The 22,408-nt window shown below is 37.3% G+C and overlaps 1 protein-coding gene across 8 annotated transcripts in view; it reads left to right on the top strand.

Moving 5' to 3' along the window:
- RABGAP1L (RAB GTPase activating protein 1 like) overlaps positions 1 to 22,408 on the top strand; it is a 765,799-nt gene that overhangs the window by 95,351 nt on the left and 648,040 nt on the right. For all 8 annotated transcript variants that reach the window (XM_032317419.1, XM_032317418.1, XM_032317421.1 and 5 more), the window contains 3 exons: positions 1,269 to 1,443; positions 9,173 to 9,330; positions 10,507 to 10,617. In XM_032317419.1, coding sequence (XP_032173310.1) covers positions 1,269 to 1,443; positions 9,173 to 9,330; positions 10,507 to 10,617 — 444 coding nt within the window. The remainder of the gene's footprint in view (positions 1 to 1,268; positions 1,444 to 9,172; positions 9,331 to 10,506; positions 10,618 to 22,408) is intronic.

Genomic DNA, 22,408 nt, shown 5'->3' with positions numbered 1-22,408 from the left:
TCCATAGCAGATTTCAGTAAATGTTTACTGAATGAACAAATGAAATGTACCAAATCTTTGAAATTAGGTTGACTGTATCCTGGTCCTGAAATATTCCCTGACAGCCAATTTAGTCTTTTTTCAAACTCTTTCTGAAATGCCTTATTCTCTAAGGTTTAGAATGTGAGAAAATGTTAGCTTTGTTCTAAGTACTAAAGTAATAGCAATATAAATTTATAAGGTTTGGTGAAAATACTTTGAATTTTTTAAGGAAAGTTGTAGCTGTAGTATTTATATGGTATTTCTTTAAAAATGTCAAAATGCCTTTTAAAGTTATCTTTTTAGTTTCAAAGTGCAAAACACATCTTGACAAAGACTTAGTGTTTTGACTTGCGCCTCTATTCCTACTGGGTACCCCTTAGTTTCATAGATCCTGACATGGTCTTGAGATTTTAAATCAGTCTAGGGCTTAGGATTTACATAGGGGAAAGTCAGAGTTATTTACTCCTAAACCCCACAGACTTCTTTTACTTCTTAAATTCTGTTGTTAGGTTCACCTTTGGAACCACTCTGACCTTTTTTGTTTTGGGTAAGAGATGTCTTGGTTGAACAATGAACTAGATCTTAGATAAACTTATAGGTGCTTTGTAAATAGAAATGAACTGTCCAGGGATGGTCTGTGGTATTCTGTACTAACATCTCTTTTGCTATAGCAGAACAAGGCTAGCAGTTGGGGATGGGTGACAATAGATTTTATGACACAGGTAATGTGTACTTGGCTTTGGGAGTAAATGAATTGCATCATAGGAGATACGAAAATTAAGTAATTGTTAAAAGAAGTTGAAGAATTTATGTATGTGTCTGTGTGTGTGTCTGTGTAAGATATGTATATCTGTACACATATATACACACAGACACAAACATATCAAAATATTATTTTAATACTTAATTATAGCCAGTTTATATTTATGATTTTAAGATAATTAAGATAGGGGCCCTTGGGTGGCTCAGTGGGTTAAAGCCTCTCCCTTCAGCTCAGGTCATGATCCCAGGGTCCTGGGATCAAGCCCCGCATCGGGCTCTCTGCTCAGCAGGGGGCCTACTTCCCTTCCTCTCTCTCTGCCTGCCTCTCTACCTACCTGTGATCTCTGTCTGTCAAATAAATAAATAAAATCTTTAAAAAAAAGGTAATTAACATGATTATATATATGTCATTAGTATAATAGAACTGTTTGCTTTTGTTCTTTGATAGTTAATATTTTATCTTACTTTTTATCACTGTTCTGTAGAATTATAGACCAATCCAACAATGTGGAGTTAGCTTCTTTCCCGATCTATAAGGTGTTATTCTGTGCACGTGGACATGATGGGACAACAGAGAGCAATTGCTTTGCATTTACAGAGAGTTCCCATGGTTCAGAAGAATTTCAGATACATGTTTTCTCCTGTGAAATTAAAGAGGCTGTAAGTATAATATACTGTAGTAATTTGCTATCAAGATGAATTAGGGTAGTATTTTTGAACCGTAGTCTCACTGTTTTGTAAATTAGTATGTATCACCATATACTCTATTACATAAATTTGGAGTACATTTCTAAAGAGAAAGTTAATATTTAATGGAATAGGACTAAAGATGGAAAGCTAAATCTGATAACTGCACTAAAGTGGTATTGTAGGTAGGGCACTCGCAACTTAACAAATGTAACAGAAAAAATCCTACTTGATGAGCTCTCCTCCTACCCTACCATGGTAGTAATTGCTCAGGCTTAGAACGGCCTCTGTTCTTATTTTTCCCAAGTTGATTGGTCCATGTGACTTTTTAAAGCCTCTATTACAAAATGTTTTTCTGCTGGACTGAGGATTACATGTTGCTTTCATTTACCTATTGGACTATGATTGTTTCATAGATATCTATGGTTTTCACTGGTGATTATTATGTTCATTCCCTCAGAGGATGACTAATGCTTTATGGAACTGACCTAATGAAAAATACAAATCTCACTGATAGCAGGGGTGTCAACTTAAAGTTTTTTGAAGATGCTAGTAATGATCCTCTTAGTAATTACTAACTGGTGGTTTATTGTGAGACTAGAGAAGTGGTTCTTAAAAACATGGAGAAATTGCCTTCTTTTCTGTATTTGTTGGATTCTCCCCAAATTAAAAATAGGTTGCAATTAAAAAAAAAATTCCAGTGTGCCTGACTGGCTCAGTCTGTAGAGTGTATGGCTCTTGATCTTGGAGTTGTGAGTTTGAGCCCCATGTTTGGTAGAGGTTACTTAAATAAATAGAAAAACTTAAAAAAAATTCCACTATAGTTAACACACTGTTATATAGTTCCAGGTGTAATTAGGTTATACTTTTAGAACTTCAGTGCTTACAACAATTTTAAAGGCATTAATAAATTTGTTTGGATGGGCAAATCTAAGGTGTATTGACTTTTGGAAATATAAATTGTCAGCAGGAAATGCTAAAAGCCGCTATTCTATTTTCTGTGTACCATGAAACATAAATAACCATTGTATTAACAGGACTTCCAAGAGTTTATTTCTGGCCACAACATGGGAACTCACAGAAATGTGTATTTCTCTGTGTTTGATACTAAGCATGAAGGATATGTCAATTCTTATGCCTTGGTGACTAATTTTATTTATACTAAAATAAACATGCATAGACACACAATTTAGATTGTAGCCATATGAGGCAGAACCCACGTCTGTATAAGAAGTTCAAGTTGGTTTTTTTGTTTAAAAAAAAAATACGTCTGAGACTATTTCATGCCAACATTTCTATATTTATGTATATACTGTCTGCTTGGTCGGTGGTGTGATAGGAGAGTGAATGAGTACAAGTGTGCCTGGCACTTAGCAGGCAGTGAATATAAATATGTTGGAAGAATATCTGTGAATTTGAATGAAGGGGTCTATTTCAGATTCTTACAACTCTACTACAGAAGTGAAGAAGCAGAGGGTAGAGTCCTGGCATTTCATGTTTGCAGCATTTAACACACCTGTGTGGTTTCTGGGTAATTGGCGCTTAACAGCAAGGAAATGAACTTTGAAGACTTGGAGAACCTCCTGCTTGGAGACGTAGAAACACTTCTGCAGAAGAAAATGGAAAGGGTCCTGGCTTGCAAGCATTTTTCATAATTATGATGGTAGGAAACTCTCTTTTTGATTATCACGTCTTGTTTATGGGTAGAGGAACTGTGTGTCATTTTTGAGAGCTTTAACAGTGGATAAGCATGGACAAAGCTGTGGGGGAATTCTCAGCCTGACCATTTTGGATATGATATTAATTAGTATTAAGTATATTTCTGGAGCGGATACTTGGTACATTGCAAGTTATGAGAGGTGATATCCGTGTATTTAATTTTTTTACAGTACATTTTTGGAAGCATTCCATTATGGGTTCATTGGTGGCAAAATTCATTATTTGAAGGAGAAATACATGACATTTGTCATTAAAATTTATTATGAGAGATATTTCTAAATGAAAAAATAACCAATATAAATGTAGAGCTTATGCCAGGCACTGTGCTAAGCATTTTCTTGACTTTCATAAAATCCCCATGATATAGATAGTATTTATTTTGATTAGTGATCTTCTCCTCTGCCTGGAGCAGTTCTGGTTTGTGTCTGTTGTCCAGGTATATTATTAGTAGAACTCCCATCTTATTCTCAAAGGGTTCTGGTTTGGCTGATAAACTGTATGGGCTAAACTTTGTTTATCCCAAGGCTAAGATTATATATAATAGAGCTGGGTTTCAAATAGAAGTCTCTGACTCTGAATACCCATGTAATTTTTAGTAACAGCTTTCCTGTTGCTTAAATATTATAAAAAACAAATATGGATTTTTCTCATTATGTTTAATGAAGACATTTATTGTTCATTTAGTTTACATTCCACCCACCTTTGGGTTTTAATCATGCCTTACACAGAAGATGTCTAACATCTTCCTCTTTCCCCTCAAAAAATAATGACCCACTTTAATTAATCTGAAGTCTTTAGTTGCTTTTACTTGTTGTCTCATTATATGGTTCCTAGGTTTCTTGTTCTGTGGTGAAGGTGCAACTTTAGTCCTTAGTTTTTGGGTCCCTCTTGATGGGCACAAACAATTGGCAAAGATAGTTCAGGAAGAGGTAACAGATGTTCTTATTGCCTAAATACGCACTGTTAAGCAATGTTACTAACTTAGTTGTTTTCCATTGTTTGCAGAGTCCTTGGATGTGATCTGTAGAAGTTGGTTAAGAGCAAGAAGACATCTTAACTTCTCAAGCAGGAGTAGCCGCATGGCTGCCAAGACCAACTATCACTGTGATGCTCTTATTTCACCCTAAGATCCCACAAGTAGTATTAGGGTGAAGCCAGTGAAGGTCATAGTTCTGTGGGACCTGACGTAAGGATTAGGTGTTCCCACAGAAGGGTTAGGATACATATGACTTGATAGACCCGGGAGATTCATCTGTAGGGCTCTGCTGGAGTGGATCTCAATTACCTGTGGCAAGAGTTGGGGAATCCGACCCCAGGTATCTTGATGCCCTGATTTTGTTCAGGGAAAGTGATACACTGTTTCTGTTGAAGGATTGCAGGCCAAACAGAATATCAGAAAGCATAGTGAAAAAAGCCAGGGGAGACATGTACCCTTGTTGCATCTTTATGGATACATTGTATAAAACTGTTTGTAAAGATACTTTTAAAAGGCTTAGTTGACTGTCTTTCAGAATTAAGTCTGTGTAACAAGTTTCCTCAAAACAGATTTGATGTTTGTTGTTTGTGTATTTTAACATATTTATCCATTCCTAGCAGTTCTCAGTGTTAAACATTTTAGATGCATGATTATTACCTAGTGTTAAAGGCATTCAGAGGTATTTCATAGTAAATTTCAAGGGTATCATTGGGAAGATCTTCATTCTTAATGCACTGTTTTTTTGAGGGGGGGAGAGAGGTTGCTGAAATGTTACTATGTAAGAAATCTTATTCCTTGTATACAAGGGAATATATTATTTCAAAACGTATTTATTGAGATGGCATTTTAGCAAAATGCCATATTTTGGAAATTAATTCTGAAGTTTTTATTAGTGTTTTCCATAAATAAGTTTATTTTTATAATTTTTAAAAAGTTTCTTATATGAGGGACACCTGGGTGGCTCAGTCAATGAAGTGTCTGACTCGATTTGACTCAGGTCATGATCTTAGGATCCTGAGACAGAACCTCATGTGGGGCTCTGTGCTCAGCAGGGAGTCTGCTTGAGTTTCTCTCCCTCTGCGGCCACCTCCCCCCCCCCCCAGCATGGTTTCTTTCTCTCTCAAATAAATAGATCTTTAAAAGAAAAGTGTCTTGTATGTTATGCCTCTTATTTTAGTTCCTTCTATGAGTAATTTATTGGAATAATTTGTTTCTAAAAATTTAACACAGGGGCACCTGGGTGGCTCAGTAGGTTAAAGCCTCTGCCTTCGGCTTAGGTCATGATCCCAGGGTCCTAGGGTCGAGCCCCGAATTGGGCTCTCTGCTCAGCAGGGAGCCTGCTTCCTCCTCTCTCTCTGCCTGCCTCTCTGTCTACTTGTGATCTCTGTCTGTCAAATAAATTAATAAAATCTTAAAAAAAAATTTAACACAGTATCTTTCACGGTGCCCTTTATAGAATGATTTTTCTACATCTGTTTCTTCGGTGAACATTTTCTTAATATATGGTTTTTTTTTTTTAAAAGATTTTATTTATTTGAGAGAGAGACAGTGAGAGAGAGCATGAGCGAGGAGAAGGTCAGAGAGCGAAGCAGACTCCCCATGGAGCTGGGAGCCCGATGTGGGACTCGATCCCGGGACTCCGGGATCATGACCTGAGCCGAAGGCAGTCGTCCAACCAACTGAGCCACCCAGGCGTCCAAATATATGGTATTTTTAAAAAGAGTTATCTTTCACCAACATTAATGAAAAGGCTTTATCTTGGAAAAACATGTCATTTGTGTTAAGTAAATGCCTTTTTGTTTAATAGCATTTTTTTGGAGTATTTACATGTAATACATATTTGAGAAGGTGGAAAATACCGAAATAAAGAAGAAGAAAATAGAAGTTACTCAAAATTTCACCAGAGTTAAGATTTTGGTATATCTCCTTTCTACATACCTATGTGTGCTCTCCTCCTACCTCTTTATAATCAAGAACCCCAACAGATACTTTTGTGTTTAATTAGTACTTTCCGTAGGTATAGCTTTCTGGGGGAAAATTGTACTGTATTTTTTGTCAATAAAGCTTCCCTTCTGCAAAGAATATGCCTATTCTAGATTATTTGTGTGTGTGTGTGTGTGTGTGTGTGTGTGTGTATGTTTAATAGTGTGACATGTATAGAAATGTTGGACCGTGGTGTATGTTTTTAATATTCTTTTCATGGTGTAGTTGGTTACCCAATTTGTTTCAATAACTATAGACATCGATAATCATTTTTCCTGAAGATACTGTACCTTGCCAATCATTGGGTCACCATTCCAGCTACTCATAGACTCTAGAATTCACAAATGATTTTAACCTTGTTGTTGGGAGTGGCAGCTATAAGACGTGGTGAGGATGAAATGTAGTTTGATTGCTGTTAATGTACTGCTGTATCCTATGTCTAAAAAGAGAAAAGTGTAGTCTGATTCCTCTGCCTCCCCCACCTCCTAGTCATTCTTAACTACTCTGGCTCAGCCCCATATACTTAAAAACCTTTTAAAGAGAAATTGCTGAGCCTTGCCATCTACTTTAGAATTTGCCAAGCTCCATGACTTTTTTGGTGTGTCCTGATGTGGCAGGCTTGCTGATAGCTCTTATATAAAGAAAACGAAATAGTTAGAAGATATGGGAGAGAGGGGCGCCTGGGTGGCTCAGTGGGTTAAGCTGCTGCCTTCGGCTCAGGTCATGATCTCAGGGTCCTGGGATGGAGTCCCGCATCGGGCTCTCTGCTCAGCAGGGAGCCTGCTTCCCTTCCTCTCTCTCTGCCTGCCTCTCTCTCTGCCTGCCTCTCTGCCTGCCTCTCCATCTGCTTGTGATTTCTCTCTGTCAAATAAATAAATAAAATCTTTAAAAAAAAAAAAAAAAAAAAAGAAGATATGGGAGAGGAGAACAAAGAATAAATATGGTTGGGGTTTGACTCTACTAATGTATCAGTGTATCTACAGGTGTTCCCCTATATTTACATGCAATGTTTTCTTAAAAATATGCTGGAGTTGAATGTGTAAATAGCAAATAATAGACTTCACATTTTGTTTGATGTTAGGAAATGGGGAGTACTCAACTAAAAGTGATTTAAAGTTTCTATTTACACTTTCCCTTGAGTCATACTCAACAATGACTTATTTCTAGTGGGTTTTTTGCTTCTGTTTTCTTTTCTAACCACTTAAAGTATTGAGCTAAGTCAAATAAGTATCCATTTGAGGCTATTTCTGGTTTTGGCTTACCTAATGATTCCTCCTTCCCTACCAGAAGCATGTTCAACGTACGTGTGCTGAAATGTAAGCACCACATTCACTGCTGTATCCCTAGCACCTAGAATAATACTAAGTATACAGAGAGCGATCAAAAAATATTTATTAAACGAATGTGTGAATTTGTCATCTTAATTGTAGAAGAGTTGAGGACTGCATTTCTTAGTTATATCAGTCCTTTGTTGCTTTTGTTGTTTTTATTCATTAGTATAAAATTATAGTTGGGTAACATATTAAAATATTTAAAAAATTTTACAAGCACTGTGGTACAAATGTGCTCTGCTGGATGTGAACCTCAGGCTGGCAGGCAGTATTTGTACACATTTAAAAGTGTGTAAGTCAGGGGGCACCTGGGTGGCTCAGTGGGTTAAAGCCTCTGCCTTCGGCTCAGGTCATGATCCCGGAGTCCTGGGATGGAGCTCCACATCGGGCTCTTGGCGGGGAGCCTGCTTCCCCCTCTCTCTGCCTGTCTCTCTGCCTATTTGTGATCTCTGTCTGCTAAATAAATAAAATCTTAAAAAAAAAAGTGTGTAAGTCAGTTAAGCTTAATTTGGCAATGGAAAGGCAGTTTAGGGTAATTATTGATTAATAGATACAAGTGTCGCTGTGGGAAATTTGAGGACCACTTATTTTTGAATGTGAGAAACTGTATGAGAAAAGGCAGAATATAAACGAACATCACAAAAACAGAAAAATGAAAGACCCCATGCTTTAAGAAATTCTGTTGATGTAAATGGTCATTTCAAGCAAATGACAAAATATTATAGTCTTAAACTCACATAATTCAGTGAATGATTTTAATTCACTTTATCTAAAGGGAAGGATTTGTTCATATTTAAGGGAATCTCTTGTATCTCCCCATGTGAGATTACGTACGATCTTTGTTAAACTCTACTTGTTCCATCTTGGTTTCATTGTTCAACCCATGGGTGGCCTGAGAAATTTGGAAGTTCTTTTGTGCTTCAAGCTTGCAATTTTGAGATGGTTTGATGCTTCTTTTGGAGCCAAGGAAGAGAATAACTTCCAAAAGAGTGGGATCCGGAGTAGGGCAAGAGTATAAGCCATTGATAGATATATATTTTATAGAAATCACCAGGGTGGCTTAGCACTAATAAATAGATCATCTCAGCTGGGAATCCTGCAGTGCATTTTTATCACAGCAACACTGAGGAACAACACTTGAATCTCTTTAGATCACATTACCATGTCAGCTTATTGCTAACACCAGTATTTACTTTATTCTGTGCCTCAGTGTCTAGCCCTCTGCAGCTGAGGGGAGTGAAAAGAGAAATTGAGAACTTAGGCTAACACCTTGTTTTGTGTGTTCATTGGGACGATTTAGAAGCCAGCACCATTCGTTCATTGATTGCAATATGGTATATTCTGAGACCTAGAAACATCTGTAAATAAATATAGTTCCTTCAGTGAACTTCAGTTAGTTAGACCTTTTTACTACCATTTTAAATGCTGGAGTTTAAAGAAGAAACGGTATATAAAATGTTATGTACAAGATATAAACATATATAAATATAAGCATATATGAATATAAGCAAGCAATATATATAAAATACCTTATATATAGTTTGTGTAAACATAAATATATAAATGTATGCTTAGACTGTATCTGCTGAAGTAAATTGTGACCATGGAAAGTTATAGATTCAAGAATTAGGAAAGAGGAGTAGCAAAATGCAGTTAAAACCTTTGCCTAATGGTATTTCCACTTTTCTTTCAGGTAAGCAGAATTTTATATAGTTTCTGTACAGCATTCAAACGTTCTTCCAGACAAGTGACTGATGTTAAAGACTCGATTATTCCTACCCCTGACAGTGACGTGTTCACCTTCAGTGTCTCCTTGGAGGTAAAAGAAGATGATGGAAAAGGAAACTTTAGGTGAGGTTATTTGGGAAGAATAAAAGTTGGTATTATGCTTGAAATATAATACTGGCTAATGTAAAGCTTCCAGAAGCTATGCAACGTTCGTAGAAAGCTTTAACATGATAAATATTTGGCAGGTGAATAAGTATGTTTCATTACTCTCATGCTTTCAGATATTTTATGTAGATGATTTTCGCAGTATTTAAGAATAACAATATTATAGAAAAATTTGTAAAATAATAAATGCAGAATAAAAAGTATAGTTTTGTCAGCCACACTCAGTTTTAATATTTGATTTATTCCTTTTGTTTATTTCTAAGGGGTATTTTTATACCCTTGTATATACATAATTTTTCTCTATTATGTAAGAATTTTTCCATTAAAATGTTCTTAATCAAAATCAGCTTCGATGGTATCAGTAGTGGTTTGACCATCATTTAATTAAACATTTTCTTCTGTTGTATGTTTAAAATGTTTTTCTTGTGTTCACAAATAGATTATAGAGCACAGTTATGCTCTTAATGATCATTTATGTGCCTTTAATTCTAACAATAATTATTAGGTAGATATTTTGTCTGCTTTTTTGTAGATATAGACATTGAGTCTTAGATAAGTTGTTCAGGGGATTTTTCATTTCAGATAAGACAACCTATATTTTAGACATTTATTATCTTAATTCTTAAGAGTAGTCAGTCTGGTCTAGGCTAGAATTATAGTTGTACTGATCCATATCTCTTTGTCCATTTTTATGTGTATTTACTTGAGTATGTTATAGTTATCTCAAATGGTAGATACTTAAAGCAAGCTCTTCTCACTTTGTTTTGTCTTGGGTTTTAGTGTCTTAAGGCCACACAACCAGCTAAACCAGAATAGTGAGTCTTAAAAAGTGAATAAGCTATATTCCTAAATTTATTAAATTTAAAATTAAAATTGAAATGGTGTCCTTTAAATAATCTTGGTTTTAACTTGTGTTAGAGATAAAGTGTAAGGCCCTTGCAAGTCCAATTTAAAAATTAATTAATGACTTTGTTTTGCTGACTGTAAAATTTGTAGCTAGCTGAATGAGAGTTTAGAGCATGTTAAGACTAAGGGTATTTTCTCATTTGAACCTCAGAATAGATTCTAACCTTGGAATAGATTTTTTTTGTGTGTTATTGTACTGATAATTTCTGTTCTTTTCGCATATTTCAGTCCTGTTCCTAAGGATAGAGACAAATTTTATTTCAAATTAAAACAAGGAATAGAGAAGAAGGTTGTGATTACAGTGCAGCAACTTTCTAACAAAGAATTAGCTATTGAAAGGTAAGCAGCTTGCTCCTAAATGCTCCTAAATGTCAATACAAAACCTTGTATTGACATTGCTGTTGTGTTTCAAGAGACGTACTATTGAGTTTAAGTTGTATTACTCACTGTGTCTTTTCACCGTACTTCAGTTTCTCCATTTAAAAATGAGAATGAGGGGGGCGCCTGGGTGGCTCAGTGGGTTAAAGCCTCTGCCTTCGACTCAGGTCATGATCTCAGGGTCCTGGGATCGAGCCCCACATCGGGCTCCCTGCAGGGAACCTGCGTTCTCCCCTCTCTCTGCCTGCCTCTGTGCCTACTTGTGATTTCTCTCTGTCTGTCAAATAAATAAAATTAAAAAAAAAAAATGAGAATGAGGGGCACCTGGGTGGCTCAGTGGGTTAAGCCGCTGCCTTCGGCTCAGGTCATGATCTTAGGGTCCTGGGATCGAGTCCCACATCCGGATCTCTGCTCAGCAGGGGGCCTGCTTCCCTTCCTCTCTCTCTGCCTGCCTCTCTGCCTACTTGTGATCTCTCTCTGTCAAATAAATAAATAAAATCTTAAAAAAAAATGAGAATGAGAATCTTAATGCTGTATCCACTTAAATAAGTTAGATTTAACTGGTTCATTGAAAATCTCAGTTGACGGAAGAAATAAACTTGAATTTTATCTTCCCCCAGTAATAACTGCTTCACCTCTGTTTGGTTATATCTCTTTTTCCTGCTGTCCCTTATTTATATATAGGACAAATGCTTTAAATTCTCAATCGTCTCTGATAATTAAAAATTAGATTTAGTAACCGGGATGTCAGGGGCTTAAGATAGATACATATCTTTTAAATATATAAACACACACACACACACATATATATATATATTATATATTAACAATATTAACAAATACATAAATATATATATGTATGTGTGCATTTATGTATTCGTTAACATTTGTCATATAAAAACAAAAAAATCTTGTAGGACAAAAGATACCATAAACAAAGAATAACAAATGATAGTTCTGGAAAAAGTATTTGTACTGTAAATGACAGATGAAAGGTTAATATCTATAATATACATAAATTTCTTAAAAATTTGCAGAAAAAGGGAAAATAAGAGTATGAATTAACAAATTACAGGAAAGCTATTCACATGGCTAATAAACATATATATGCATAAAACATATGTCACTATTCATGAATAAACAGGAAGATGTATGTAAGGTAGCAGTAAGGTAACAGATGCACAAAGATAACACGTAGAGCTGGTGGGGATATGGGAAAATGATGAATTGTGTGTACATCCTTTTTGAAAACAATCTGACAACATCTAGAAATTAAAACAAAAAACCCCACCTATAATTGGATGTATCAGTCCCATTCTAGGGACTCTGTCCTATTGAAAAGAAGAGTACTACTGTGTAAGGACATAATTTTAAGGATGTTTATTATAGCCCTTTTTATAGTGGCAAAAATCCAGAAATAAAAGCAAATGGCTTTTCACTTAGCTTTAGGAAGTGGAAGCAATTGGTGATGGTCACAAGAGAAAGAAAAGCCTCTTCATCAAGACTGCTGTAGACTATGACCTCTTACCTCCAGCCCCCCAGTTCTGCAGACTAGGATGAAGGTGGGGTGGCAAGTTGAGGTGCTGGCTGATGGCATCATGGGCACCTCTGTCCTTTTAAGTCTAGGAGAAGGTGTCTGGCCTCCAATTATCTCTTTAGAATGTTCTTTAGAATGTCAGGAATTTAGCTTTGCTTTGTTCCCACCCTTGAGTTTTACTACTCATACCCAGATAACAGGAAAAATGCTACTATAAGACAGAAAAACTGTCTTATAATTATGGTTGTCATCTTTTCTCCTTTTTTAGTGGTATAAAAAATAATTGTGAGTCATAAAATGCATGAAAAATAGCTGGAGATTAAAGGTATTGTTGATTTTGAATATTTTAGTCCTACAAGGATGATGAGAATTTTTATTGTTGTTAGCAGTAAGCAGAGCAATGTTTGAATCTTTTTATTCGGAAATAGGCAATTTCACACTTACAGATGAGGTTAAAAAAAATAAAATAAAATTGCTACAGAGAACACCTGTGTACTCAGAATCACTTGTGGGGAGCATTTTACCCCACTTACTTTGCACCCACTTTCTCAGTCTCTCTCTTCTAGCTCTCAGTCTTTACCTACCTACTTATCTACCTGTATGCACACACCCATATAATCGTTTTTCTGAACGATTTAAGTTACGCACACCACGGCATCTTATTCCTGTGTACTTTCTTAGGAAATGTGTATTTCCTAAAAATAAGTATTGGGTTAGCTCTAATATAAGCACATACGATACTTTTTGTCTAAACTGCGACTTGTCTCCAGTTTTGTCCGTTAACCCAGTAGCATCCTCTCCCTCTCTAGTTCAGGGTTCGGGCTAGGGTCAGGTTGCATTTAGTTGCCATATGTCTTTGACTTTCGTTAATCTGGAAAATTTCCACAGCCTTTCTCTGTCTCTTATGACATGGACGTTTTTAAAGAATACACCCATTTTTCCTCTTTTTAATACAGCATTGCTAATTTGGGGTTTATCTGATACTTCTGTGTGATTAGACCCAAGTTATTTATTGCTGCGTAGGTGATGTTTCTGTCACTGTGGATCACATTTGAAGGTGCCTTACAACCATCTGATAACCATCTGTCCCTCACTGGCGATGTTCATTTTGATTGCCAGAATTTGTCAGAATGTCTGATTTCTTCACTGTAATTCCTTCTTTTGTCCCCCTCCCTTGCAACTAGTAAGCAGTCTGTGGGGAGATATATGAAAATATCCTGCTTCTCATCAAAATTTTCTTCTTAAGTTAGCATTCATTCATGATTCTTGTCTGATCTTGTCTGATTCAGTCTTAACTGTGAGGAATGCAAAATTACAATTTTCCGTCTCCTGTACTTTCTCTAGATTTGGCAGTCAGCCCTTGGCATTCTGATGTAAGCCAAAGATCTCCACTTATGTATTTGTTATTGGTATAGACTCCTGAATTTCTCCCTCCCCACAGTACTTTATAATTTACTACAGAACTTAATTATTTTGGTGTTCAGATTGTCCAGAATTTGCCACTGGGAGTCTCTTCACATCCTGCATCCGTAAGACATGCCCCCAGAACTTCTTTCTGGCATAACAAAAGGCAGCTTTCCATTTAATACGTCTGTAGTAACATGCGTAAGGAAGTATTAGGTGTTGAGTAATTTAACTTTTAATAATCATTATTGAAAAATTTTGGAGTTTTATGATTAATGGCATATTATGTCTCTATAATAGAGGCTTGTGCTATGCTTGTATTTGAGGCAATCCTTCCTGTTCCTAATGAGAAGCTCCAGCTTTGGTCAACTTGAAACCTTGATGAATATGAGTAAAACAGTTGAATGCCTACTTAGAATGTTTTCTTCATTAGCTTAAACATTTACACATGTATTCTGAATATATTACAGGAAATAATAACATAGAAATGGGGCTTTCTGGCCACCCTCATATTCAGAAGCCAACTTTTCAGACTCCGTAATCTTCAACATCATTGTCTTCATCATCATTCTACTTTCTGAATAATTTTGAGGCATTTTTCCAGAGCTCATTATCTCAACATCTGCTTAAGTTATCTGAGATAAAGCACTTTTTTGAGCAATATATGTGGCTATTGTTGCTAAGCCACAGGTGCCTATTTGTATAGCATTAGAATTATTTTAAAAAATTTAATTCCATATATGACCACTTACTATATTGCTTTTATGTTAATATAATTGATCTTGATGATACTGTCTAACAACTCTGGGTTCATATATCTAGCAGTAATTATTAAACTCATGCTAAGTTTCTTTGCCACCCCCACCATTTTTTTAAAACACATTTTAGCTGATCACCTCTATAAATATCCAAACTAAAACTGACTGAGATAGCTTCAGCTAAGGGTTCTTCCACAAACAGTACTTCATTCAGCATAACAGACTGAATTTCCTGTGATATGGGACATTTTGTAAATACTCAGATTTGTCTTTTTTGCACTTGGTCTCAGCCAAAAGGCTGAGAAGTGATTCAGATTTATGTTTTTTGGAGAAAAGAATCTTGCCTTTTAGTAGATTATATGCGGTATTTAAGGTGTTTAAATAACAAAATGTAAATAGTGGAATTTAAGGTGATCCACTAGATGGCAGTCTTGTCTAGAGAATTCTTAACACCTCTGCCTCAAACTGCTCCTGACAAAGTTTGTAATTGAAAGACATTGGTGTGACTGCTATTCAACATAATACTTGAAGTCCTAGCCCAGCAATCAGACAACAAAAAGAAATAAAAGGCATCCACATTGGCAAAGAAGAAGTCAAACTATCACTCTTTGCAGATGACTGATACTTTATGTGGAAAACCCAAAAGACTCCACTCCAAATCTGCTAGAACTTATACAGGAATTCAGTTAAGCATCAGGATATAAAATCAATGCACAGAAATCAGTTGCATTTTTACACACCAACAACAAGACAGAAAAAGGAGAAATTAAGGAGTCGATCCCATTTGTAATTGCACCCAAAACCATAAGATACCTAGGAATAAACCTAACCGAAGAGGCAAAGAATCTGTACTCAGAAAACTATAAAGTACTCATGAAAGAAATTGAGAAAGACAAAAAGAAATGGAAAAATATTCCATGCTCATGGATTGGAAGAACAAATATTGTGAAAATGTCTATGCTACCTAAAGCAATCTACATGTTTAATGCAATCCCTATCAAAATGCCATCCATTTTTTCAAAGAAATGGAACAAATAATCCTAAAATTTATATGGAACTAGAAAAGACCTCAAATAGCCAGAGGAATGTTAAAAAATAAAGCCAAAGTTTGTGGCATCACAATTCCAGACTTCAAGCTTTATTACAAAGCTATCATCATCAAGACAATATGGTACTGGCACGAAAACAGACATATAGATCAATGGAAGAGAATAGAGAGCCCAGAATAGACCCTCAACTCTATGGTCAACTAATCTTCAGCAAAGCAGGAAAGAATGTCCAATGGAAAAAAGACAGTCTCTTCAACAAATGATGTTGGGAAAATTGGACAGCCAGCCACATGCAGAAAAATGAAACTGGACCAATTCCTTACACCACACACAAAAATAGACTCAAAATGGACGAAGGACCTCAATGTGCGAAAGGAATCCATCACAAACCTTGAGGAGAACACAGGCAGCAACCTCTTCGACCTTAGCTGCAGCAACTTCTTCCTAGAAACATCACCAAAGGCAAGGGAAGCAAGGGCAAAAGTGAACTATTGGGACTTCATCAAGATCAAAGGCTTTTGGACAGCAAAGGAAACAGTCACCAAAAGACAACTGAGAGAATGGGAGAAGGTATTTGCAAATGACATATCAGATAAAGGGCTAGTATCCAAAATCTATAAAGAACTTATTAAACTGAACACCCGAAGAACAAATAATTCAGTCAAGAAATGGGCAGAAGACATGAATAAACATTTCTGCAAAGAAGACATCCAGATGGCCAACAGACACATGAAAAAGTGCTCCACATCACTTGGCGTCAGCAAATACAAATCAAAACCACAGTGAGATACCACTTCACACTAGTCAGAATGGCTAAAATTAACAAGACAGGAAACAACAAATGCTGGCGAGGATGTGGAGAAAGGGGAACCCTCCTACACTGTTGGTGGAAATGCAAGCTGGTGCAGCCACTCTGGAAAACAGCATGGAGGTTCCTCAAAAAGTTGAAAATAGAGCTTCCCTATGACCCAGCAATCGCATTACTGGGTATTTACCCTAAAGATACAAATGTAGTGATCCAAAGGGGCACATGTACCCGAATGTTTATAGCAGCAATGTCCATAATAGCCAAACTATGGAAAGATCCTAGATGTCCGTCAACAGATGATGGATAAAGAAGATGTGGTGTATATATACACAATGGGATACTCTGCAGTCATCAAAAAATGAAATCTTGCCATTTGCAACGACATGGATGGAACTAGAGGGTATTATGCTGAGTGAAATAAGTCAATCAGAGAAAGACAACTATCTTATGATCTCCCTGATATGACAAATTTGAGAGGCAGGGCAGGGATTTTGGGGGGTAGGGAAGGAAAAAATTAAGCAAGATGGGATCGGCAGGGTGACAAACCATAAGAGACTCTTAATCTCACAAAACAAACTGAGGGTTGCTGGGGGGAGAGGGAGTATACAAGGGTGTTTGGGTTACGGACATTGGGGAGGGTATGGGCTGTGGTGAGTGCTGTGAAGTGTGTAAGACTGATGATTCACAGACCTGTACCCCTGGGGGAAATAATATATTATATGTTAATTTTTAAAAAAAGACACTGGTGTGGAAAAAACCCCCAAATTACATAATTTTGGCTTATCTTCAGAAAGCGAAAGTGATTTATCATTTTCAAAAGCAACTTTTATGTATGTAAAATTTGCAACATGTGCAAAAGTAGAAAATAATATATTGAACCTCACAGTGCATCCATCCATCACCTACCCCAGATGCTAATTTTCAATGTTTGGACTTTCTTCAAAAAGTATTTTTTTCCTAAAAGAATCCATTTCCCTGTGTATTCAGGGGCTCAAGCCTTCTTTCTGTGTAAGTATTTGATAAATTAAACTGGACTTTCTATCTCAGAATCTACAATATCTAGCATAATGCTAGCAACACAGAACTTTGTGGTTAGCTACTTAACCCTTACATAGCACTTCTGTGCTCGATATGGTTGTAGAGGCATCGGTGATACTATTTTCATTTTACACTTGAAGAAACTCTTGAAGAAACTGAGGCACAGAGAGGTTCGATAACTTGCCTAGGTCATACAATTAATATTTGAACGGAGTCCATCTGGTATCAGAATACATATTCTTACTCTCTACTGCCTCTTTCAAAACTTGTTGAAAAATGAATAACAAGTATAAAAAAGTATTACATAGAGTATTGACCAAACTCATTGTAGTAGTAGCAGTAGAACACTGCACCTGATAGACTCCTTCCCTGTTTGGAGAACATGTGAAGACTGCCTTCATATCTTGAAAGTTTCTAATAGTCTTGTTGGTGATCTGTGTTGGATTTTACATTGAGCTTTATTTGGAACTGGACAGAAGAGAGAAAGTAGTAATGGCCAACATTTATTTATTTATTTTTTTAAAAGATTTTATTTATTTATTTGACAGAGAGAGATCACAAGTAGGCAGAGAGGCAGGCAGAGAGAGAGAGGGAAGCAGGCTCCCTGCTGAGCAGAGAGCCCGACGTGGGACTCGATCCCAGGACCCTGAGATCATGACCTGAGCCGAAGGCAGCGGCTTAACCCACTGAGCCACCCAGGCGCCCCCGGCCAACATTTATTGAGCCCTTACTGTGATGGCCAGGCTACCGTTGCCATAACAACATGTGAGGAAGGCTTTATAATTATTACCCTGTTTTTGTGGATCATGAAACAGGCTAAGGAGCTTAAGTAACCCGGGTCACTTGGCCAGAAACTGGTAGAGCCAGGCTTTAAACCAAAGCCTGGTTTCTGAGTGTGTCCTCTTTAAGATTATACCCAACTAAATCCTGATTGTCCACTAAGTTTAAAATTAATCAAGCCAGTTAGGAGATAAATGAATTGGTATTGTCATATTTTTAAAAATTTTTATTTATATATTTATTTGACAGAAAGAGAGAGATCATAATTAGGTAGAGAGGCAGGCGGTAGGGGGAGGGAGCAGGCTCTCCGTGGAGCAGGGAGCCTGATGCGGGGCTCAATCCCAGGACCCTGGGATCATGACCTGAGCTGAAGGCAGAGGGTTAACCCACTGAACCACCCAGGCGCCCTGGTATTGTCATATTGTGAGCAGAATTTGAAAGTGAGAATATAGATGTTGGGGCATCCAGGTGATTGTTCAGGGACTTCAAACCCAGGGACACCATGACGTGGGAAAAAATGCTGACTGATTTGTAGAAGAGAAAGCCAACAGTAATAATTGATGGGAGGAAGCAAGACGGTTGTCATCTGAGATGTGTGAGAAGAGCAAACCTGGTTATTGTGGGCCCTCAGTTAAAATGTTAAAGTGTGCGGATTTGATCAGGTCAAGCTCTTTTTGTATTTCCAGAGCGGAAATGGCAGTCATCTGTGTGTCTGACCAGCAGACATTTCTGTGATTTTTGGTAATCATCACATGTAGAAATAGTGAGAAAAAATTTCTGACAAACTACTGAATTGATACAGATTTTTAAAGTTATTTTATTTTTAAAGATTTTATTTATTTGACAGAGAGAGAGAGAGAGGAAGGGAAGCAGGCTCCCTGCTGAGCAGAGAGCCCAATGTAGGGCTCGATCCCAGGACACTGGGATCAGGACCTGAGCTGAAGGCAAATGCTTAACCAACTGAGCCACCCAGACGCCCCAGATTTTTTTTAAAGTTTTATATAATGTTTAGAATACACTTTTACCATCACTATTACATCATGCCTACTTCAGTGCTTTAGGTAGATTGTTGGTTATGCCTCATACTTGACAAGTGAGTTTTTCAGTTTTTGCGGTATTAGTTTTTTGACTAGTATTTTGTAATAAAATGATTCAGGACAATAATACCATACATACTTTGCAGATGGGCTACTGTAAATGAGAAGTGGTGTTTTAATGATGGCAATTTCAGGCCTCGTGGAAGGTTAGTTGGGAAGAGATTTTTGGCTTCAGCGTTTATGTCTGTCTGATTGCTCTCTTCCCAGGGATCTGCCCTGATGCTTGCTATGTGAATCAAAATGAAATATTGATACAGCAAGCAGAACGCAATGACTAGATTTGTCATAAGCATATAACTCTGTTTGTACTGAGTAACGTGGGCCACACTATGAGCAAAAAGGGATTTCCATGAGTCACTTTGATCCTAATTTGGGGGAATTACAACCATTACATATACTTTAAAAAATACATAACACATCATTAACAGAAGATAGTTTGATCATTTGTGGAGTGATTCAGAGATGTACTGGTTTTGGTAGTATATGCTGCCTCGCTTCTTAATTTGTGCTTGCTGGCTTACAGTGAAAACCATATGATGAGAAATTCATGTGTTAAGTGCCATACTTCATAGCATGAGTGATTGACAGGTACCTTTCCTTGTGTTATTTTCTGGAGGGAAAGATTTCCAAGCTAAGGAGTACTGAAAATAAAAACCACCTGGGGCTCTTTTTCTCTCAGAATAATTTTCCAGTATGATTTGATACCACTGGAGTTGGGGAATGGTAGAACTTCAACTGTTTATTATTTTTGGGCTGATCTAATTTGATGTTTGACCATTCTGAAGGTCTTTTGCTGGATTTACCTAGCATTTATTTTTATCCTCACTCTAGCAAGTTACTGTTTTATTTAGAAAGAAGCTCAAGTCACTGACTTCAGGCTGCCTAGATGTTAGTTTGATTTATATCTTTTATGGAAAGATATAAAATTATGATTTATATCTTTTATGGAAAGATATACAATTATGATTATGAAATCAAAAGCTTTAGATGTTCTAATAATTTTTCTTAAAGGATATCATTCTTCTCCATCCTAAAATGAGAAAAAATTGGTGGGGTGACCAGAAGTCTCGGTAATATTTTATTTTGTTTGTTTGTTTATTTTGAGAGAGAGAGCATGTGTGCACATGAGTGAGCTTGAGTGGGGCAGGGGAGAGGGAGAGAGAGCATCCCAAGCAGGCCCTCATGCCCAGCTTGGAGCCCAGTGTGGGGCTGGATCTCATGACCACGAGATCATGACCTGCACCAAAATCAAGAGCCAGATGCCCAACCAACCCACACAGGCACCCCTCCATAATATTTTAAAAGCTGTTCTCTGAACTTACTCAGCTGTCTTCTTTGAGTTTTCTTTTCTTTCTTTCTTTGATGTATTTATATGTTGTGCTATGATTGCCCTCATAGCAATAGTTAGCACCTCTATCACATCACATAATTATAATTTCTTTTTCGTAAGATCTCGTCTCTTAGCAAGTTTGATGATAATACAGTTTTGTTGTCTATACTCACTGCGTTGTACATTAGGTCTCTAGGCCTTACTTTCTACTAGTTGCAAGTGTGTGTCCTTAAACAGCATCTTTCCTGTTCCCCCCTCCATCTCCTGATAACCATCCTTTTATGCCCTGCTTTCATGAGTTTGGCTCTTTTAGATTCCACATATAAGTTTAGATCATACAGTATTTGTCTTTCTTTTCCTCGTTTATATCACTTAACATAGTGTCCTCAAGTCCATTTCTGTTGTCACACATGGTGGGATTTCTTTTTTCCTCCGGACTGAATAATATCCCGTTGGATCCCTGTACCACATCTTGATCCAGTCATCCACTGACAAGCATTTCGGTTGTTTTTATATCTTGGCTGTTGTGAATAATGTTGCAGTGAACATGGGAGTGCATTTATCTCTTTGATATCCTATTTTCATTTCCGTGGTTGTATACCCAGAGATGGGATTTTCAGATTGTATGGTAGATTTGTTTTTGATTTTTAGAGGAGCATCCATATTTTTCCATAGTGGATAAACTAATTTACATTCTCAACTTACATTAGAAAATAACTTAATTCGTTGGTTTAAGAAATTTAGGGTTCTTTTTTTCCCCAAGATTTTCTTCATTTATTTGAGAGAGTGAGACTGTGGGTGCATGAGTGGGGAGAGAAGCAGAGGGAGATGTTGACTCCCAGGGAGCCCAGGACCCTGAGATCATGACCTGAGCCAGAGGCCGATGCCACTCAGGCATCCCAAAACTAGGGTTCTAATTAGGAGAAGTGGGGTATTTTAACTGTATCCTCTGCCAGTTATCAATTTATTATCTCTTGGTTCCAAATCTACCCTCTTTTATTTTTGGTGGAGCGAAATTTGTTTGCAGGAAGCACAATATTACATTGAGCCAGTAGAGGGTGCTAGAGAGACACTGCTGGGGGACGGGTCTTTGGTTCTGGTGTGCTGTGGTGGTTTCTTGCTCCTTGCTGGGAACATCCAGTGGTGTGTTCCAGCTGTGCAGCCAGTGCACACACTCCCTCCTCGAGCTCAGAATCCCGGTCCTGGCTCAGCACGTTCTTACTGTGGGCCTCAGCCCTCACAACATTCTGCCAGTGAGCTGGCTCTGGGACCTCTGATTGCTTTTGTTCACGTACTGGCAGACTTGGCTGCCTGCACTGACGTGGGCTGTTTCCTGTTTGCTTGTGGCCCAGCTCAGTCTAGCAAACTTTGCCATCCACTGTACTGCAGTCGTACTTTCTCTAGTAAGGATAGAATACCAGCTGTAGGGAGAGGATCCTCCTCCCAAGTACTCTTTCCTGGTGTACTCTCCCTTAGGCTTGAGGTATTCTTTAGAATTCTCTTTACTGTTACTCTCCTATTATAGTTAGTAATTCTTGATAATAAACTTTTCCTGTTCAAATGATTGTGTTTTCTCTCCTAATTGGACTTTGACTTGCTAATTGAATTAATACCTGATAAGACCAACCAGTCCCATAGGTGAAGTTTTAAATACATTTCTGGGCAGGGTGGAGGCTGGGAAGAAAATTGTTATTTTAGGTAGGTTTTTGTTTTTTTTTAAAGGGGGTGGAGGAACAGAGAGAGAGAGAGGGAGAGAATCTCAAGCAGGCTCTACACTCAGTGTGGAATCTGATGCAGGGCTTGACATTATGATCCCTGAGATCATGACCTGAAATCAAGAATCCGACATTTAACTGACTGAGCCACCAGGTGTTCCTGGTTATTTTAGATAGGTTTTTTTGTTTTGTTTTTTGTTTTTGTGGTTTTTTTTTCTTTTTTCTTGGCTTTGTTT

The sequence above is a fragment of the Mustela erminea genome, chromosome 17, assembly GCF_009829155.1.
Source record: "Mustela erminea isolate mMusErm1 chromosome 17, mMusErm1.Pri, whole genome shotgun sequence".
Classification (NCBI taxonomy): Eukaryota; Metazoa; Chordata; class Mammalia; order Carnivora; family Mustelidae; genus Mustela; species Mustela erminea.
Note: the sequence above shows the minus strand (reverse complement) of the source record. Positions and strands in the feature narration are given on the sequence as shown.